General features: G+C 42.5%; 1 protein-coding gene across 5 annotated transcripts in view; it reads right to left on the bottom strand.

Annotated features, from left to right (window-relative positions):
- The window catches only part of LOC139608467 (PH and SEC7 domain-containing protein 1-like), a 76,142-nt gene that overhangs the window by 28,801 nt on the left and 26,418 nt on the right, over positions 1 to 20,923 (bottom strand). For 3 of the 5 annotated variants that reach the window (XM_071462252.1, XM_071462253.1, XM_071462254.1), the window contains exons 5-10: positions 20,339 to 20,806; positions 12,952 to 13,146; positions 11,477 to 11,557; positions 10,141 to 10,253; positions 9,457 to 9,515; positions 8,504 to 8,593 (exon numbers count right to left, since the gene is read on the bottom strand). In XM_071462252.1, coding sequence (XP_071318353.1) covers positions 8,504 to 8,593; positions 9,457 to 9,515; positions 10,141 to 10,253; positions 11,477 to 11,557; positions 12,952 to 13,146; positions 20,339 to 20,806 — 1,006 coding nt within the window. Of the gene's footprint in view, positions 1 to 5; positions 6,424 to 8,503; positions 8,594 to 9,456; positions 9,516 to 10,140; positions 10,254 to 11,476; positions 11,558 to 12,951; positions 13,147 to 16,481; positions 17,338 to 20,338; positions 20,807 to 20,923 lie in introns of those variants that run through there. The other 2 variants (XM_071462255.1, XM_071462256.1) reach the window with 2 other exon arrangements.

Here is a 20,923-nt window from a genome sequence, read left to right as displayed (position 1 = left end):
GCTGCAGGACTTGGAGGAGGCATGGTTCATATTCAGGGGGTCAGTGGGGGGCCACAGTGAATTTTGGCCCAGGAGCCCTTTAGCACATTAATCCGGCCATGTTGTAGTTGTTTTTACTACTTAAACCTTTTTGCAATGAACTGTAACTGTGTCCAACATCATCATCATCATCATCATCATTATTATTATTATTGTTGTTGCTGTTACTGTTATCTTTATTGCCCTCCCTGTTTTTCCTCGCCACTGTTGCCAAGTGTTTGCTCATGGTGGGAACTGTAGGGTCTCTGTGATCAGTGCTATTTAAATAAAAATTGACTTGACTTTGTGTTTGTGTCCTCACACTGTCCTTCGTCCTCCCCTCGTTCTGCATCTTGTGTCCTTTGTTAAATTTAAAATGTCGTAATAAAAGTTTCATGTCTGCTGTGACGGCTGCTTCAGAAAAAGAAGCAGTTCTTCCCTCATGAGCGGCGTCCGTCTGTCAGGGCGGACGCGATGTGAGTGGTGTCGCTCCCCAGCGCCTATGACTCTATCAGGAGGAGCTGGTTTGTTTTTATACTCCTCTCTCTGACATTCATCCCTCCTCCGTCACTTCACTCTGTGGGCAGCAGCAGCAGCAGCAGCAGCTTGTGGGTTTGTGGCCTGCAGCTTGAATCCCAAGACAACTGTCCACGTGCTTCTGGACAAAGCACTTAACCCTGAGTTACTCAGATGAGGCTGGGGTCAGTGCGGCCGGCTGAACAACTCAGAACAGAGAAACACCTGCTCACAGTGACAAAGCTGAATAAATGTGTCTTTTCTGTTACCTTACGCCCTCCATCAGTTCTCCTGTCTGTCAGTCTTCCCCTCCCTCCGTCCCTCTCACTCAATATTTCACATCCTGTCGAATTCTCTGCTTCTGTCCCTCATGAAGAGTCCAGACAGCTCAGGGAGAGGGGGAGTACGTCTCTGCTGACCTCAGCAGCTGTCTTCCTCTGCCCCTTCCCCTCCAATCGCTCCACATTTCTTGTTTTCATTTTCAGAGCCGAAGTGTGAGATGTCCGTCTTCATCAGTGTCTGGACAGCAGGTGTTGGGTTTGTGTTTTTTTCCACAGGCTATATCCAGATTGAAAACGTCATCTTATCTTTGTTGATCTCATTTTTCTGGATTTATTAGGGAGGTTTTCTAACTTGAACAAACGTGCTGACTCCATTCATCGTCTTCCTGCTGCTCCTGCTTCGGTGCAGCACCTTCAGATTTTTGTTTACTGACTAGAAGGAGACAGCTGCGCTGTTTTACTTACAGTTGATCTGTCAGCAGTGAAATGCAAAAACACCACAGCACTGAGCACTTAAATCAAACTATTGGACAGATTCAGCTGGCGAGGCAATTTTCTAAGGCTCCCTGCATGCTTTGAATTTAATTTTACATGTACCGTACTTTTTTTTGCTTTTTAGTTTAGTAAGTGATATTTTTGAGCAAGGCTGCAAAACTGAGGAATGAAAATCAGCTTTTTATTTCAGATTTAAAGGACCAGAGCAGTGCTCGTTAAAAATGTGCATGTTATGTCAATAATAGTTAAATATTTTATTCAGTCATCTAATGTAATTTCCACGTCATTGGCTTGTTGTGGTATTAATAATAATAGTGGTCACATTAGGTGATACATGGTGTAACATCTTGTTACCATAACAGCAGTGGTGCGTAAACCACTGGTTCCACCTGTTAATAATCCTAATATATAATGAATGGGAGGAGAGAAAAAGTCAACTGAACAGAAACAAACTCCAGTAAACCTGCAGGGCAGTCTGCTCCATGAGAGGAAGCTCTGCTTTAAAGTGTCAAGAGCTGAAAGTATTTGTTAGAAACTTCAAACTTTTTTTGTTGAGTGTTGAGCCCCTCCAGCCCTAAAGTGATGTGAGTCTGAGACTCTTGACCTCAAGGCTGCAAGAATTAAAAACTAGAATCACCACCCACCACTCCAGTTGCACTTCATTACCATGTACAGCTAGTGACCTTGACCTTTGACCTTTGACCACCAAAATTGAATCAGTTCATCCCTGAGTCCGAGTGAATGTTGGTCCAACATGTACTGAAATTCCCTGAAGGCGTTCCTGAGATATGATGAGGCCAAAAAAGGGTTTTGTGAGGTCACAGTGACCTTGACCTTTGACCTTTTAAAATCTAATCAGGTCATGCTTGAGTCCAAGTGAACATTTGTACCAAATCTGAGGCTGTTCCTGAGATTTGGAGGCATAAAAAAATCATGTATTATGATGTAAACATTGATCTTCTCTGTGCAGAGGGAACATGTGACCCACTGGTGATGTGGGTAAATCTGTCTTTGATTCCTCCCCCTCCTCAGATGTGACCTGCTTGTCTTCACCCAGGCTGGCGAGGACGTTGAGCGGTGGCTCTGAAAGTCAGCCGGGCTGTGACCGACAGCGGCCGACATGTGCGAGAATGATTTCTCTCCCCTCATTTGCAAAAACAAATAAGTCATCCGTCTTTTCCCTCGCCGTCGAAGCTGCCACGCAATCGATAACATCAGTGGGCCTAATTACTGCTTGAAGAGCGCGGCTCAGCGTCTGATTGAGCCGTGCAACATTTTCATTTCAGCAGAATTTGTTCTCCTGCTCTAATGCGGGCTGGTAACCTACTTCAGTGCATCATTAGCTCCCACTTCAAGCTTCAAGGCCTGAGCAGAGCTGAGGAGAGAGAGAGAGAGAGAAGAAGTACAAACCTATGTGTCTCTGAGCCTCACAATAAAGGAAGAAAGTTTCCTCTAAAGCACAAGCTCGGGCCGGCAGCCAGAGCTCCGAACTCTGCAGGGAGCTGTTGTAGCTACAGCAGTTCACTTTTCCATACAAGCTGCAGCCAGTGCAGAGGGTGAAGGAACATGAAGTGGTTATGGAGGCTTAAAAGTTTAAAAACCGTGGTGCTGGGACCACAAGTCTTAATCATTAATCTTCATGGTAATGACCTCAAACAGAAACAGTGAACCAGTCGACAGCTGTGGACACGATTAGTCTAAAATGAAATACTGTAAAAACAGCTGATACCAACTGACAAACATGAGTAAATAAATCAACAGAATCATTATAACAGTGAACAAATTACACTCATACATCAGCTTCATACATTTGCAGCTCAATTTAGTAGAGAAGTCAAATTTTTTAAGGAATAGTTTGACATCTTTTGGGCAATACACTTAGATAAGATCAATACTACTCTCATATCTGTCAGTTAAAGCTCCACCCAGTCTAAAGGTAGATGTCCATGTGTTTGTGATTATAAAGCAGGTCCAGGTTCTATATTAATACTGTGAAAGTATCAAAGCCTCAGTCTAGAGAAATGCACACAGCCTGTATTCAGAAACTGAGCCTTAAAACCAGCCATCAGGACTTCTGGAACTTTGTGATGTCACAACAAAGCAGTCACTGCTCTCTCAGCCACGCCCCAGGCCCTGATATATATGTATGAATCTGATATATTTTTATATTTTATTTTTATTTTTATATATATTTTCAGTCAATCTATATCTTTGCCAGAGTCCAAGTCAAACAGGGCAAGAAACACATCAGTAACGATTACTCAAGTAACTGATTAGTTAGACAGGAAAGTTATTGGCAAATTAATCAATTAATTGTGAAAATATTATGCAGATTAATCTACGTTAAAAAAATAATTGTTAACTTGTGTTGCAGCCTCAATCGAAAACCACTTTATCTGAGGTAAAACTGAAGGTGAGCAGACCGGAAACGTTGCTGATAATCACTAAATGCACAGGAAAAGTTTGCGTCCACATCCACGGCAAGTATAGTAGATCAAAGTGAAGTTAGCCTGTAAACTGTGATGGGTTGTTGCAGTTCACCTTTGTCTCTTCTAAATAAGTTTGGCCTATAGCAGGAGGTTTGTTTACAACCCAAACCCAGAACGTTTATGCACTGAAGTAATGTGGTTACAGGAAGCTTTCTCCAGTAAACCTGGTTTAAAGAAGGAAAACCTGGTTTACATAATGGAGCTTGTGGATTAGGGAGACCTGGTTTCCCCGCAGTAGAACACAGATATCCAACATAACATGGTCAGTACAGTGTTTTTATGACTGACAGAAACAATGACCAACACTTTGGACATAAGATCCATCTCTTATTAAACCAGCTGTTGACTGGTTTGCGTGCAGGAGCCTGTCACATCTCTGCTGACTGATGGTCTGCGGTGGGTAACAAAGGAGGAAACATCCTCAGGGGTACATTATGATAGTTTATGGCCTCATTATGAATCCTCCAACGAGAACACACTGATGGAGACAAAGAAGCCTCAGCACTCGAACGGACAAGTGCTGTGCTGCGTGTACACTCTGTGTAACCTCCATCCATCCTGATCCTGGTGGGACGCACTGACATGTGCACCCATCAACAGCGTAATCAGCTTCAGTGTTCGTCTTCTAAGAACATTTAATTTCTCATTTAAATTACTGTAAAACTCTGCTGCAATAAACTTTCTATGAAGTTACATGAACATATGGCCTGGAAGCTAATGCATGAATTAATGCTGCTCTGCTCAGGCAACAAAACAAACAAACAAAAACAAAATAAGACAAAGCAAAAGTAACTTCAGGCTAGACAGACAGCTGCTCCAAAACTTCTCAATGGCCAGATGGATTTTCACATCCACTTCCCTTTATCTTCACACTGAAAGTCTACAACATATCTTTAAGATGGAAAATGAGAAAAACAAAACAAAAACATGATCCAGTCTGTCGACCCTGCAGCCTGAGGGTTCCAGCGTTTTTAAAGCAGCTATAATCAATATTTTTATAGTGACACTGGCTCAACTTTGCAATGTGAAAGGTGTTGTTCCTGGTGACCAACACACAGATAACTCTTAACTTCCCTTGCCTCGTGTTTTTGTGTCCTGACTCACAACTTTACTGTTTTAGTTCAGTGTTGTTTTTGGCTGCTGCAGGCCTCTAAAAAAAACCCACCAAAAAACAGCAGACAGACACATTTAGCAACTAGCTGGTGAACATGGTGAATAATTTAGTAACTAAATAGCCAGATATTTCCCTCAGGAGCTGGTGGAGACCAAACACTGAGCTAAAAAAGTAAATATTGGTCTTACATTTGTTTGGTGGCCAGAGACACGACTGCAAATGATGACGTTGCTCTTTATCTCCTGGATGTGTGAATAGTAAACTGTTCACAGCTTGTTTATGCTACACTATATAAAAAAAGGTTTAACTGCAGACTGAAATCTAATTACTTTCAACTTTGCTGAACTGTTGACCAACTACAAACAGAAAAAGGTTCTGACCTTTGATGGAAAGAAAAGAACCAGAGAGTCAGAAATGGATGAAGCAATCTGTGGCTATGTCCGTCCACCATTTTTAAGTGCTGCCAAACGTGGTTTCTTATGAGTGGGTGGTAGTGATTGTCACGTGACCAGAGTTTCAGCCATCGTTGCATTTACAAGAGACAAGAGGTTATAATATACCCTCTGAACAGGGGCTAAGATAAAGTCAGAGGTACATGGACAAAAATGAGGAAAATGCTGGAAAGGAACATTTGCTGTACTCAGATGGAAATAAACAACTTTAAACCCAGAGATAAGGAAAGAGGGATGGACATAAGGAGAGAGGGATGGTAGAGAAATGAAAGGAGAGATGTAATAGAAGCTCACAGGTCCCTACGATGCTGTGGCTAAAAGGTGACAGAGGAAAGACGCCCAGAGTCGGGGACAGTGTGTGAGATCCACAGCACATGTGTGTTGTTGTTGTGCAGAGTGAAGATGAGACAGGGTGAGGGATTTTCTCCGGCTCCGTCCTAATGTACTTACAAACACAGATACCAGACACGAAGGGGGAAATGCCAAAACCAGAAAATGAGAGGAGGAAATGAGCGGTGGACGGAGGGGAGGGAGGAACGACAAGTCATTTTGTAACAGGAAATGATGGCGAGATAACAGAGAAAAAGGGAGGAGAGGAAAAACAAGGTAGGAAAGGAAAGGAAAAAAAAACAGGAAAGGAAAGTTCTTCTGTGGAAGTTCATTTTTAAATAAGGTTGTTCAATATTTACAGTGAAAACTAATACGTGACCATGTCAGAGTTAAGAGTGTAAGAGGTTCTATGGAAGATGTCTGACAGATATGACCTCACAAATGACTGAAGCACTGTTTAATGACCATGTTAAACGTTATAGTGTTAAGTGCAACATACGTCAGGTGGAGCTTCATCCAGGTACTTTAGCTGAGATGAGCCAATCCAGGGAGTGGATGTAATAAAACTGCTGTTTATGTGACGACTTGAAGCTGGGAAGTAGGACAGAGTGTTACCCTGAGGAGTTCACCTGCATCGACCTGCAGCGATGGAGACGCTGCCAGCGTGCAGGGCTGAAGAGGAGAGAAAGAGTCCGGGTGTTCGGACGTGTGTCACAGTGTTGCTCCTCCTATAACGTCACAGCAGCAGAACCAGAGATATCGTTTTTCTTTTTATTGCATGCATCAAAACCTACATTACCCAGAGTGCAACTTGGTTGCTGGGAGTTTTGCTGCATTCATGTCACGTGGTAATGATGGGAAAGATTCCCATGTGTTCACGTGGAGCAACAACTCAAGACGACAGCTGTCAGGATTCTTGTGCGACTGATTCTCTGTTGTTACTGATTCCAGTTTTCTTAATCAATAAACAATAACGAAGCAAAATAGAAACACAAACGTTAGATTTCTTCGAGGAACGTCACACAACCTATCAACTAAACCGTCTGCTAAAAACCGCAGCAAACAGCTGTGTCTGTCTGCCTGTTTACCTGCCTTCCTACCTGTCTGTCTGCTAAACGCACTTCTCTTCATCTCCGGGCCCCAAATTTTTTTTCTTTAAGTCTTCAGACTCAACCGACGCCGAAACTTCTTTGTTGACACAAAAGACTTTATTTGATTTTTTTAACTTCTGCAGACCTTCAAACAGACTCTGATGTTGACTTCCTCTTTAACATTTATAGTGTCTCTCAAACTGTGACAGAGAGTGTCAACAATAACCTGGGTTAAGTCACAGCTCCTGGTGCCACAGATGTTTTCATCACTAAGATCTTTACTATCTGAGACATTCTCTGAAGGATAGATTCACTTTTTTTTAGTACAAAATTTCCTGTTTGTGTTAACTGGGATGGTGTTTACTTGCTGGGCTGTGGGGGAGGAAGAGGATACCCAGCTGATGGGATATGAAATCTTCAGCTGGATTTCATGTTGCAATATTGCACAGAATGAGGACTTTGGATTTTGTCTACATCTCTTTCATTGTAGTCGTACTGGGAGGGAACAGTGTGACCAAGAGGGATGATTAATGTGACCAATACTAGGACCTTAGGAAGGACTTTACAAATAAACCTAGAGATGGATTTATGAAGAGCTGGACAGGAAAAGAAGAAGAAGAAGAAGGGGAAGGAGAGGACAAGAGCAGAGATGGCAGATCAGGATGAGAAGAAAAGAAGAAGAGAGAGCAGAACTGGGTGGAGGTGAAGGAGCGCAGATAAAGGTGGTAACGAGACACAGAGACAGAGATTAAACTGCACCGGAGCTAAACGGAGCCCAGATAAGGAGCAAATAAGAGTCAGAGAGTAAAGGAATGAGAGAAAGGGGAGAAAAGAGAGTGTGGCTCGAGGGTAAGAAAGAAGTGAGTCTCACTGAGAGAATAAAAGAGTGAAAGTGGAGAGCATGATTAAAACGACTGTTCCTGAATCTCTACGAGCTTTAATAAAGCAGCTAATGCACGTCTGTGAGACTCTGTCTCTCGGCGTCGCTTTGCCTGAGGTCACATGGCTGCGGCGTGGACACTGTCTGCCCTTAATAACAGGCGCAGCTTTTCATTTCAGAATTCATTCCAGTCATTTCAGCAGCAGGACGCGGCCTCTCTCTCTCTCTCTCTCTCTCCCTCATGCATTATAAATACCCCATTACAACTTGTTGACTTGCTCTCCGGGGCCCTGCGGCATGTTGACGGACCACTCTGCAGACAAAACTAATCAACGGCATCATCATTAGGCGCACCAATGGACAAGCAACCCGCACTGATTGGGTTATTTCACCACATCATGTGGCCCGAGGCCTCTGCCTGAACCCCCGCCTGATGGTTCGCCATCTATTGCGACCAAACTCAACTGGGTTAAGCTAATAGCCTTAATCTAATGCTGCTGAAGTCACGCACAGATACCCCGAGGGTTGCCGTGTCTCAATCTCCTCGTCTCCAGATCACATAACAGTTAGTCTTCTAGCCCGCACCGCAGCCGGAGTGCAGCAGGAAGTGGCGGGCCCGGGCAGGCCTCTGATCGGAGGCCTCTGGAGATGAGGCGAATGCCAGCTGGCAGTGAGCGCAGGCCAGACAGCCAGGCTCAGTCGCACAGATCTGAGGGACAATACAATGCTGGCACACACAGTCTGCTCGCTCTCATTTGGGATGTGAGTCTGTGTATGACAGCATGTGTGTGTGTGTGTGTGTGTGTGTGTGAGCTATTTTAGACTTGAGTAGCTTACTTTAAGCAGATCCTTGGGAAAATCTTGGCCGTTATTCAGTCCCTCCAGGTTGCCAATGAACTGTGTGCACGACATCCTCTTGCCAATGTTCTGGAAGCAGAAATATTTGTAAATGCACTTTTATTTCACACATTCCTCACACGCTCTATTCAACACAACCTGCCCCCTTGATGTGGTCGATTTCAATTAACTTTTTTTTCCTTTTTTCTTTCTTTTTTTTTTAATCATCCATCCATTAATTAACCATCCAACCTTGCAGGATTTGGCTTCTCTGCTATTTTTTTATTCAATCACTCAGAAAAGAATCAGAAGAGACAGCCAGAGCCTGATGTAAAACTACATTACAATTGTTTTTTGTGCTTAAAACCACAAATATATCTTCTTATTGATATCAAAACTTCAAATAAAACACCAGAAAAGTGTAAAATATGGGACCTTTAAGCAGTTTGAATGGGCTCAGTGGTATTATTATTATTATGATATATTATGATTGGGATTTTTCACAATTTTGTGTCATTTTAGAAAAGATTTATGGATTAATCAAAAGATAATTGACCCTAATCCTGTTTAAAAAGCCACAGCCTGTATCAGTCAGTCCCTTCTCTCATTGTGACGATCACAGTCACAACAAAACTGAAATCTGTTGAAACTTTCCTGGTTTGCTTTACCCTAAAAAAAGCTCATCCTCCATTCAGTCACCTCTATAGTCACTTGAATTAATCATTCATCCACAGAGCTGCGCTATCACTGAGATGAGCCGCCAATGGCCCAGATTTGCAAAGGGAGGCTCTGACTATAAAAGTAACAGATTAATGATGGTGAAAGAAGCTCAGCAGACGGACCTGCAGACCCAGATCGGCTGGTGATCAGGCTGAGTCTTATATTCTCTGAGGAGAAAGCAGCTCGTGAGTTTAACTGTAAAGTAACGTTGGCTACAGACACACATTACTCACCTGACCGTGCAGATCAGTGTTCAGCAGCATTAGGGCACAGGTGAGAGTGTGAACTGCATCTAAAGGATGAAAACAGTGTGTTAGCTGAGACGTAAACATGGGACTAGCTCTGTTGTCACTTGACTCACAGTAGCCACTTTATTACTTAGACCTTTCTAAAACTGCCGTGTGGAAATTAGGTGAACAAAAAAACTCCTCAGTCCACAAACTGTATCTTCCAATATGATCCAAAAGCCTGAATCAACACCTTTGACTGAAATGAACAAAATGAGCCTTTATACAAACACATACTTGTACTTTCGGTACTTAATTCTTTGTTGCTTATCATTCTTAAATTATTATTAATGATTATTATAACAAATTGCAAAATTTAAATATATGTTACTGTATTTATTTACTGTGATATTGATATTTTTCGTGAAGTAAAAGGTCTGAATACTTAAGCTACAACAAATTTAATGTGCATTGTTTAATGTTTGATGTGTAAAAGTCACTGTCCTTGAGTAATGTCCACTAATGTATAGTACATTATTTATGACACACGCTGTCTTCAAAGACCAGTTTCTCGATTTACACTGAATCAAGGCTCAGTACTTACTGGTGGCCAGACACATAAAATATTCAGGACGAGATTTTGTTATTTTTTCGCTGCTGGTAGTGAGAGCACCTCTCTGCAGTACTCACCCTCTGATGGCATGACTTTGGGGTTGCAGTCGAAGTAACGCCTGGAAAAGTGTGACAGCACCCTCTCCCTCTCTTGAGTCTCGCCCATCAGGGCAAACTGCCTGAGGAAGGTCCTGCAGCCACAGACACAAGGACATATTTATCCATTAGTGCTCCACTGCAAAAATGTCATAAAAAACATGACTTTTCAGAAATCAGGATGTATTTTATATTTAATTACATTGTGACAAATAAATCATCAATAATCTTATAAATAAAATCATCATTTTTATGTAATGAGATGTAATTACTTAGATGGAAAGTAACTATGTACATTTATTATATATAACTGCTGTACTTAAGTACAGTTTTGAGGTACTTGCACTTTACCAAAGTGTTTTCATTAGATTTTACTTTATATGTCTACTCCACTACACATCAGAGGGAAATATATTTATGTTTATCTGACAGTTTCACTTTTTACTAATAAAATATGAAGCAGTTTTACAGAATAAACTACCAAACAAAACATAAAATAGTGAAAGCTCCTCCTTGACTCTTAGTAATAACAATCCATTGATTTACATTTACTTCTACTTTTACACTGTAGTATTAATAGTTTACTGCTTTTATCAAATTAAAGGATCAAAACTTCTTCTATCGACATTTTCTGAGGAAAAAGAAAATCTAAAAACTCACAGTAGAGCTTGTTCCTCAACAAATGAGCACATTTAAACTCTGAATAAATGTGAAGGTGAGTAGAAGGTGTGCAGGATGTAGGATGCAGGCTCATATCTAACATCTGAATAAACAAAAGGAATACAATAGGAACCTGTTTAACACTCAACACTGAGTGTAAACAGCAACTTAAATACTGTTCAGCCACTGTACTTGCAGGACCAAATCTGTCCTCTAGAGGGAAGTGTTTACCAGTGGAGAGCTTCCACCACACACCAACAAAGACAGTATTAAGACATCAAAGTGCAGCTTTTCATCAGCTGTAGGCCAAATCAAAGCCACCACAACAAAGAGCCACAATAACTCTGTATAAAATTATGTGAGCTGACAAAAATATAACAAAAGTTTGTCCAGAGACACAAACTTTCATTCTTTAATCATAAGAACATGTTATTGCTTGGAAAACGTAAAAACCGTCAAACAAAGCCTGGTTATTTGGCTAATATACATTTAACATTTTGCAGTTATTTGACATTATGTTGTGAGATAAACAAGCTGGCAGGGAATATTTATCTTTCCCATCTTCACCTCACAGAAGAAATATAATGAATATGCATGTGCATCATAATTATAGACATTTCCAGCAACATGTTGAATGTATAGTTCGATGAGTTCTCACCTCAACGCCTGATCCAGAGCGAGGCCTGTGAAGCTGAAGAAACTCAGATACTCCTCTGCGACCATACGGCTGAAGTCATTACTGTAGACACACATATAAAACAACATGCATGAGGGGATATAGGAACAATAGACAGGAAGGAGACACACAAAACAAAACAGCTCATAAAAGCACAAAATGTCAATCAAATGTTCAAATGCCGATTTTCTCGGTTCAGTGAATGGCCTCAGTTTGTGCTGTCAGTCACTTGGAGTGCACTGGCACAGGCAGCTTGAGATGCAGACCGGAGGCCAGAAAAAAAAAAAAAAAAAAGAGAGAGACAGAGAGATTCCCAGGGTGCATCTGTCAGAGGAGGAGGAAACCCTTTAATCCCAAATTCTTTCTCATCAGCACGAGCAAGCAGCTGACAGACTGATGGGCTGATGGAGCAGCATGGCACGGCAAGGCTGCAGATCCACCAGAACACAGCACTTTGTAGGCAGAATTCAAAGAGATGTACAGTAAACGCACAGGAAACTGTGTGTGCACCGGCCCTCATTGATTAGCTTTCATTACATACACACACATTTTTTTCCAGTAACATGCTAATAACAGCACAGTTTTTGAACATGTTGGTTTGAGGAGGGCGATGTAGCTTCTTGTTGATTAGAACAGCAGCAGAAGTTCTGCTTATTCTTATAGTATTGTAATTTACAGTTTTTCTATCATTTCTACAAGTTAATAGATAATTAGTTTTTTTCCTCTTATATACTTTGCACTATAGGATCCATTGTCATTGACTGTGAAAAGCAGTCGGTTGTTGCTTGCTTGTTGCGTACACGTAAATTCTCAAAATGTTTTGCTACCTGTTGAAACACCTGGACTCTGTACATTTTATGATCCCGTATCACTGTAACAGCTGCCGACTTGGTTCATACCTGTGGCTATGGCCCCAAAATGTTTTCTATGTCATTTTAGCAAAAACTGGCTGAGAAACCCCCACTACTGTTGTTCCTCACTTTTTTGTTTCTAATCAATTAATTAGAAACAAAAAAGTTAACCTATCCATTCATTTTCTGCCCCTTACCCAGATTGTGTTTAAAGATATTATTGGGAATTATTGTCATATAAAACTGAGAAGTACTGAGAAAAGTGTGACGCAAAGGTCAGTAAATTCATGCACTTGTTAAATAATCATAATTTATTTTGTAATTTGATTGGTATGAACAGGAAACAGGTATTAAATTTCATTCTGTGCTGTATTAAAAAGAGTTTTAGATGTAACTCTGGGGACAGAAACAGGAACCCTGTACCTGGTTGGCAGGTGGTTATTTGGGTGTTTGGGATGGTACTGACAAAAAGAAGCAACAGAATAATAATATTATATTATTATTATTCTTCACATATTATTATATATGTCTGCTCACATATGTAACCTCACTTCTTTTCAGACACTTCAGTGTTTCCCACAACACAATGACCCTCTAGTAGCTCACTTCTTGCTGAGGTGGCGCGCTACGTCAGACTTCCTGAAGCCATCCAAGTTGAAGAGACGTTTGGCGAGGCGTTGGGCGGCTGCCACGTCGGCACGGTGGCTGCCATTGGTGAGGGTGTCGCTGCTGCCCAGACCCAGCCTGTCACTGAGGTCCTGGTCCAGCTCCGAATCTGTCGCCAGACGGGCCTTCTCCCTGCTGAGAGAAAGAATGAGAAGTTAAAATCAGACACAAGTCGACGGACGGAGGAGGACATGAAGAAATCCAGGAGGGGAAAGTGGGACAAAGAGAGAACGAGGAGGACAACTGACACAGATTCATAAACTGATAACGCAAGACAGAAAGTGATGGACCCACCTGCAGCCTCACAGCTACAACAGAAGTAGGTAACCCCCCCACCGCCACCACCCCCCACCCCCTGCACTGACACTGTTTATACACTTTTACACCCATATTGCACAAACACATGAGAGATGACAACATACTCATGGTTTACTTAGTGTTTGAAGGAAGTACATTAGTTGTATTTATAGCACACGTTTAATTAACTTTTGTATATTCAACATTATGTTAATTTATCTTAAGTTGTTCTAATTCTCTTTTCTGTTTTTGTGTACCGGTGCTGGGTGGGGGGTTGCTTGCTCCTCCTGCTGGGCAGTTACCCCCCAGGAAGCAGTGGTCCTAAATACAGGAAGTGCCAACGAGGCTGTACCAAGTGGCCTCCACATCGGGGGGATTTGGGTTATTTCAGTAGACTGAATTTTAGTATCTGAAAACTAAATAACTGTTCTGTTGTTTGTCTTTTGTTGTTAGATAATGTGTTAGTCTTTTATGTTGTTCCCTTTGTGTGTAATTGGTCTGATCAAAAGGGGATATATATATACATATATATATATATCCCCTTTTGTTCTGTTTGTTAGGTCAGTTATTTGTTAAGTTACCTTGTTATTGTAGCCTGAGTTTAGTTCTGTTCTTTTGTGTGTCCAGAACTTTATTGCTTGTTTTTTGTTCATTCATTTTTCTCACTTTTGGGTAAATAAAACCCTTATTTTCCACTACAGTATATCAGTAATTTAAAGGTCCCGTATTCTACACTTTTTGTGTGTTTTTATTTGAAGTGTTAATATCCATAAGAAGATTTATTTGTTCTAATAACAACAGGTTTATGGGCAGAGTGACTGTTTTCTGAGTAACTCAATAAAAATACAGCAGATTTCAGGTAAACACCCACCATCCAAACCCTGCAAGGTTGGATGGTGGGTCCAGGTGGGCGGGGCTTGGGGCATAGCTGAGGGTCATGACTGCTTTGTTGTGATATCACAAAGTTCCAGAAGTCCTGACGGCTGGTTTTAAGGCTCAGTTTCTGAATACAGGCTGTGTGCATTTCTCTGTGGACTGAGGCTTTGATACTTTCACAGTATTAATATAGAACCTAGACCTGCTTTATAATCTCATCTAAAGTTTCCATACTTATGTTTTATGACAAGAATAGTAACATACGTAGGGGGGAGATGAGAAGCTTTAGTAGCTGAACAGAAACACAAATATCTGTTAAATTAAATAAGACTAGAGAGCAGAGATAAAAAGATTAAAAGACATATTGATGAAGGGCAGTGGGAGATTATAATAAAGGTGGAGAGACCAGTAATAAACCAGTGCAAACATGCAGAAGTAAACAAAGATGATGTTCACATGAATTTAGCATCAAGTATAACAGAACGTATGCAAATCCTTTTATATTTAAACAACATTTGGCATGATTATACACTTTAATAACTGCATTCAAAATCTCAGTTTTTTCAGTTTGCTGGCTTTCTCGTTATCACTGCCTAATTAAGCCCCTTCAAAGCATTAACCATTTCAGAAGAAACTTATTACATCTGAATTATTCTGATTATAATTTAAGCATGTTATGTCACACTGAGCTAAAAGAGAACTACTTTCCTGGCTTCTACTGGAATATGGATTAAGACAGAGACGAGGTCTCTGGGTTCATTCACTTAGAATTGGACGTGATGCTGACATTTCTCGCTGCCGTCGAGAGCCGTGTGACCATTCGAGTCACGCCAGCAGGCCCGAGGAAACAATGAGAGTCCGACAACTGAGAGTTTGTGCCCCAAAAGGCAAGAAAACGGCAACAGTTCCTCAACAAGCCGAGCTCCCGTTTGGATTTCTCAACGTGAGGAATAAGCCAAGAAAACCCACAGCTTTGCTTCCCACATTTACACATCTCTGTGCTCTACATGAGTCAGGAAAAATCACACCAGAGCAAACAGTAATTAATAACACAAGCTGACTGCCAAGAAAGCTACAAAGGTTCAAAGGTCAGCGGGCTCAGACAGGCAAGTTTTAAGTGTCACTTGGAAAACTCTCATTCACTATAAACCTTTCGTCTAATGGTTTTTAATCTGGCAAACATATTTATGATTATTATTATTATTATCAATAAACTTTGACCTGATAGTGATTCAACCACCTCTGGGCAGTGGTGATTCTAGAGTATGTTCAGCCTTCATCACCATTATGTAACTGATAATCTAAACACTTTTATTGCAAATGTTCATGTTAGTAGAAATTTTCAAAATATGAATATAAACATGAAAAACCTTGTAATTTTCCAAATGTATATATTTTATAAAGAACAATAAAAACATAAATAAATAACTAAAATAACTTCAGCCTTGTCACATTGTAAATAAGGCCGGTCCTCATCAACACATGAAGGAGGTTTCCTACTGAGCGCTGTCGGCAGTTTAACAATTTCCTCACTACATTTGGAGACTTTTAAAACCCTTAACTCTATTTTTTTAATAAAAGCAGTTAGCGACATATCTAGAGCCCAGTTTCAGTGGGCGGGACAGAGCAGCAGCACGTTCAGTCGACCAATCATCAGCCAGACAAGGACATGAATAAGCTGTGAGTGGGCGTACCTAATGACCAATCACAGATCCCCACAGTTTTTATTCTAAATGGGGCCTCTTCAGGGAGGTTTCCTACTGAGATGTCATTGCAAATTGTCCATATGTTGTTTAAGGGTAAGAGAGCCACATTTTGAGACACTGCTGTGGAGTAAAGTCTGTCAGCCCTCACTGGCCCCCTAATAGCCTGGGGCCCCAACCAGTTGCCTGCCTCGCCTGTTGCACCTCTGCCTTTGGGGAACATGAATATCTGCACCAGAATCCATCCAGCAGTTGTCAAGATGTTCCACTAAAAGCCTGTCAGACTGTCAACCTGCTGGCTTCATCCTCTGGGGACCACGTACATCTGTACAAAAGGCCATGACAAGAGTTTCACATTGTTGTTGAGGTATTTCAGTCTGGACCAAAGAGCTGGACTCACACTGCCGACCAGAGCTAAAGAAAGCTAAACACAAAAATGAGCAAACACCAAATTCAAGATTTCCAGAGGCCCTTGGGTTCAGGAGTGGTACAGGACAGTAAATGAGATCGACTCTACGTCTTTTTTCCTTCTGACCAAACGTCCTCTTAAATCCACGTCAGACAGGTGAGACAGGTTCCTGGGTGGACACCTACCTGTGGCAAGACCGCCTAACTGTCAACTGCCTCTCCTCTCCAAGTGCAGATGAGCCATGACAGCAGAAGACAGAGGGCGTCCTCATCGCCATCCCCTGACCGCCACCTCGCCTCAGACTGCTCGCCCGGCCGCCCCCTCCTCTCCTCCTGGCCCCGTAACTGGAACGCATCACCCTGGAGTCCAGAGAGCGGGAGCTAACGCAGAGCAGCACCTGTGGTCGCCCCCGAGAGGCCCGCAGACTGTGACATTCCTCTGCCTGGCTTTGAGTCTGACTGAGACTTCATGTGTCCCCCCTTCTTCTTCTTCTTCTTCTTCTTCTTCCCTCTCCACGCTCTCACTCTCCCTCTGTGTTTGCTGTCATCTGAGCCTCACAGCAAGCCTCCTTCCCCCAAAGTGGAGGAGCTGTTTGTCCTGCAGTGCCTCTCCTTCTCTATCTTTTCCCCCTCTGTTTGCTGTTGTTTCTGTTCCTTCTTTTCACTCCTCCCTCTCTCTTTCTCCCTCCCTGTTCCACTGTGTAAACTCAAACTGTCCCCTGCTGACCTTGGATTCGAAGCATGGCATGAAACTTGGCTTGTCTGTTCCCAAAAAAATCCCCCTCCCTTGTCTTTCTACCCTCCATTCATTCCTCTCTATCTCTCTCTCTCTCTGTGCATCTCCAATTACACACCCAACCTGTATGTGTTGCACAAATTCTAGTCCACCTTGTTCCTGCTGAAAGCTTTTAGCACACCTTCGGAGAAAACAAAGATACGAGGGTTTAAACTCTTTATCCACTGGGTGTGTGCCTCTTAAGTGTTTCCTCAACAACTATAACTGCCCCAGGGAGAGAATAGGTGGCCTTTTGTCAACGTCTGAGGCCATTGTGGAGTCTGTTTACAGCACACGTTTCGCCAGGGCCTGCAGGAGTGGTCGCAATCATAAGATTAATCCGGCACTCCGGTTTAGGCTCCACCACCTGGAAGCACAATGCAGAGAGGTCCTGAGATAATTCCCAGAGTCAGCCTCTGCTTTTAACGGTGTCCCCGCATTATCGAGCCCCCTCTCAGTCCTCTGGGCAGCTCTGCACAATGAGCCACTGTCTAATGGTACAGACCATCTGAAAAGGGTGATGTGAGGGGAGGAGGAGGAGGAGGAGGAGGAAGAGGAAGAGGAGGGGGTAGGGGAGTGAAATTCCAACTTTTATCAAAGTACGGACAAGCCTTCAGAAATATTTTCCTCGTCGCTCCTGGATTCCACCGCCGCAGGGCGGCTCATGAAAGTGCGATAAGACCGGTGCTGAGCAAACATTTACCGTCACGAGTTCACTGTGATCTGGTTCTCATCTGAAGAGTTTTATCAGGAGGTGGAGAAAAAGAAAAGTGTGAGTTTATGTCTAAATACGAAAACAAAAATGAAGCCGGTTTCCTTTGTGACACATGCACACACACACACACACACACACACACACACACACACACACAGCACTAACATACCTCTGATCCTGCTGCTCAAAGTTGCCCACCTGCATTAGATTCAGTGTTATTAGAAAAAGAAAAAAAAAAAAGCACTTGGCTGCATTATTGTTGTCCTCTCCTGCCATCTAGTGGCCTGAGCAACAAGGTGACTCAGTGCAGTCACTACCTCTGCAGTGCTGCCACACTGAGTTAGAGTCACCACCTCATCATCACACAGGAGCACTGGTCTCCCACATTTCCTTTCTCTATGTTATATACTGTATCTTGCAGGAGGATATAATGGATGAGGAAAGCTACTGTTTTTTTAATAAAGTAATGCACTGAATGCAACATGAACACAAAGGATTCTGGGTATGAAATAAAGCCTCATTGCAGGTGGGAGTCAGAGTGAAGTCTTTGGGACTCCAACAGTCAAGGTGAATCCCTCAGTGCTGCAGCAGCCATCTGCTGCTGTCTAACATGCCTGTACCTTCCTCACACACACACACACAAACATAGACCCACAAAAAGCCATGTACACAAAGTATTCACATACACACACCCCCCCCAAAACAAATGCATGTGCATGCACGCACTCAAACAATAAAGATTCAAGGAAATGTGCACACACACACACACACACACACACACACACACACACACGCTGCCTGGCAGACAGCAGAGGGACCACAGGCAGCCTTCAGCGACCTTCACTTTGAGCTACTCCAGAATAGCACTGCAGCACTGCTCCGTTCAAGGAGAAGGACACAGACACAGATGCTCATTCGTCTGGAGACTGACAACAGCCCATTAACAGGGTCCTGACCTCAGACAGGGGGCAATCAAAACCACATTAATACTGGATTAATATCACAACTGTCATTTGGAGCTGCTTATGACGTCCCTCTGTAAGGAAAGAGGCTGACGTAAAACTCGTCTTCCTGCATGAGCCTGATTAGAGAAACCAGTTTACAACTGCATTTTGTGCAGATCATAACACAACAGATGGAGCGAAGAAGTATGCAAAGTATATGATATGTCATGACTTCAACTGTATCCTCATATTGCATCAGAAAACACATTTACTACTGTTGTATTTGGCCTATTTAAGTGCAGAGTGGAGATAAATAGAAAATAAATAATAGAAGAAAACAGAGAATGATATTCATCAACAAACATGACCCAGATTCTCGAATCATCACAGAACAATGTCACCTGACAGCTCCACGCTTCATGTCCTCCAGATCATGTTTACATTGGAGAGATTTCATCAACACACAATCATCTAACTGTGCAGGATGAGGCCAAAAAAGTATAACCACACCTGAGTATTACTCCCGCATTTGATAGTTGAACGTGTCATTTTAAAACCACAGGCATTAATCTGCTGCTGTACCAGCCTCTACTCCGTCAGGCTTTCCACCAGATTTTGGATCCTGGCTGCAGGGATTTGCTCCCATTCAGACACAAGAGCATTAGTGAGGTCTGGCTCACAGTCGATGTTACAGTTCATCCCGAAGGTGTAGGATTTCTTTATGGGGCTGGCTTTGTGCTTTATTAAAGTTGGAAACACATTATTATCGAAAGTATCAGCAGCATTAGATTTCCCTATAATTGAGATTAGGAGGCAAAAACCATGAAAACAAGGAAGCACCAAAAGCACAACTCAGACCACATACTTTTGGCTATATGGTGTTTTTCAAGTGATTTGGCGTCTGAAGCCCCTTTTATACTTCTCAAAAACTGCTAAAACCCACCGACATCTGGCTGTTGTGGTGTTTTTAAAGGTATATTTGTCTTTTATCCTAATAAACCAGGAGTCAAACTTATACTGCATCCTGTACATTGTGTATTATCAAAAACTTAAGCTGCCATCAATATTGTATTTCAAGAGACATGATATAATGTACTGCAGTTATTAGTACAACCCCTAACTAACATTGTTTTCTCTTTACATAAACAATGATTTATACTTATGGTTATTGTGAGGCTTAAACTTTAACAGTGGATCAGTTTACTACATGTAAAGTGAAAGGGGTCAATCTGCAGCTGCTCTTTGCAGCTTTAAACAACTTTTACATTATTGTTTTGGTTTTTACAAACCCACATCTTTATTGTCCTGTTTCAGTCTCTGATCTTTTCCATCAGAAGATCCACTGTATGTTTCCTCCCCAGCACCAAATGAAAGAAGTTGGGGACCAGCTGGTGAACAAATTACACATTTAGCAGCTAAAAAGTTAGATATTTCCCTCAGTTTCTCTCAGGAGTTGGTGGAGACTAAAACAGAGCTAAAAGAAGAGTGAGTACTGGACTAACATTCACCAAATGGTCGGAAACACGACTTCAAATCAAGAATGAAAGCAGGTTTTAATCCTGTTCAGACACAGTAACATTGACTGTGACTACTCGACATGCAAACTCACCTTGGTAAAGAGAAAGACGGGTTGCTGTACCAGCTGCTCCCCAGCTGTGCACACTCTTGTCCTCTGGGCGGTGTGTCGTCCGAGCCGCTGCTCAGCCTCTCGCTGGAGGGGGCTCTGGTGGCGTCCGAGTCTCCAGTCACGGTGAAGATAGAATCGGAGAGGCTGGGCCTCTCGTCGTGTGCCAGCGGGGCAAAGCTGAGCTGCACGATCTGCCTGGCGCTCTGGCAGACCAGCCCGTGGATGGCAGGGGTTAGCGTGGGCAGGTCAAAGGTCAGGACCGTTTGGGTGCTGGAGGTCAACAGCTCCTCGCTGTCCAGGCTGTTGTACGACGTCCCCTTGGCTCGGTGAGACTCCATGATGCTCTCGAAGTGGCGGCTGAAGGTGTCCTCTGCAGCGCAGCGAGGACCAGACACCAGGATGGGGGACTTCAGGGCCGGGTGGTGGTTGTCGAAAAACGTTTCCATTGGTCTGGAGAGGGAGGGAGGTTAAACACAGTTGTGTTTATAAAGAAAAGATTAAATGTGTAGAAAAAGGAACTCGAGTTGTTGTGAACATCACGTTAGATTTGTGTGTAATTTATGCAAA

Source organism: Trachinotus anak, unplaced genomic scaffold (assembly GCF_046630095.1).
Source record: "Trachinotus anak isolate AG129_WGS33_773 ecotype Australia unplaced genomic scaffold, CSIRO_AGI_Tana_v1 ptg000025l, whole genome shotgun sequence".
In the NCBI taxonomy this organism is placed as follows: domain Eukaryota; kingdom Metazoa; phylum Chordata; class Actinopteri; order Carangiformes; family Carangidae; genus Trachinotus; species Trachinotus anak.
This window is presented reverse-complemented; position numbering and strand designations above follow the sequence as displayed.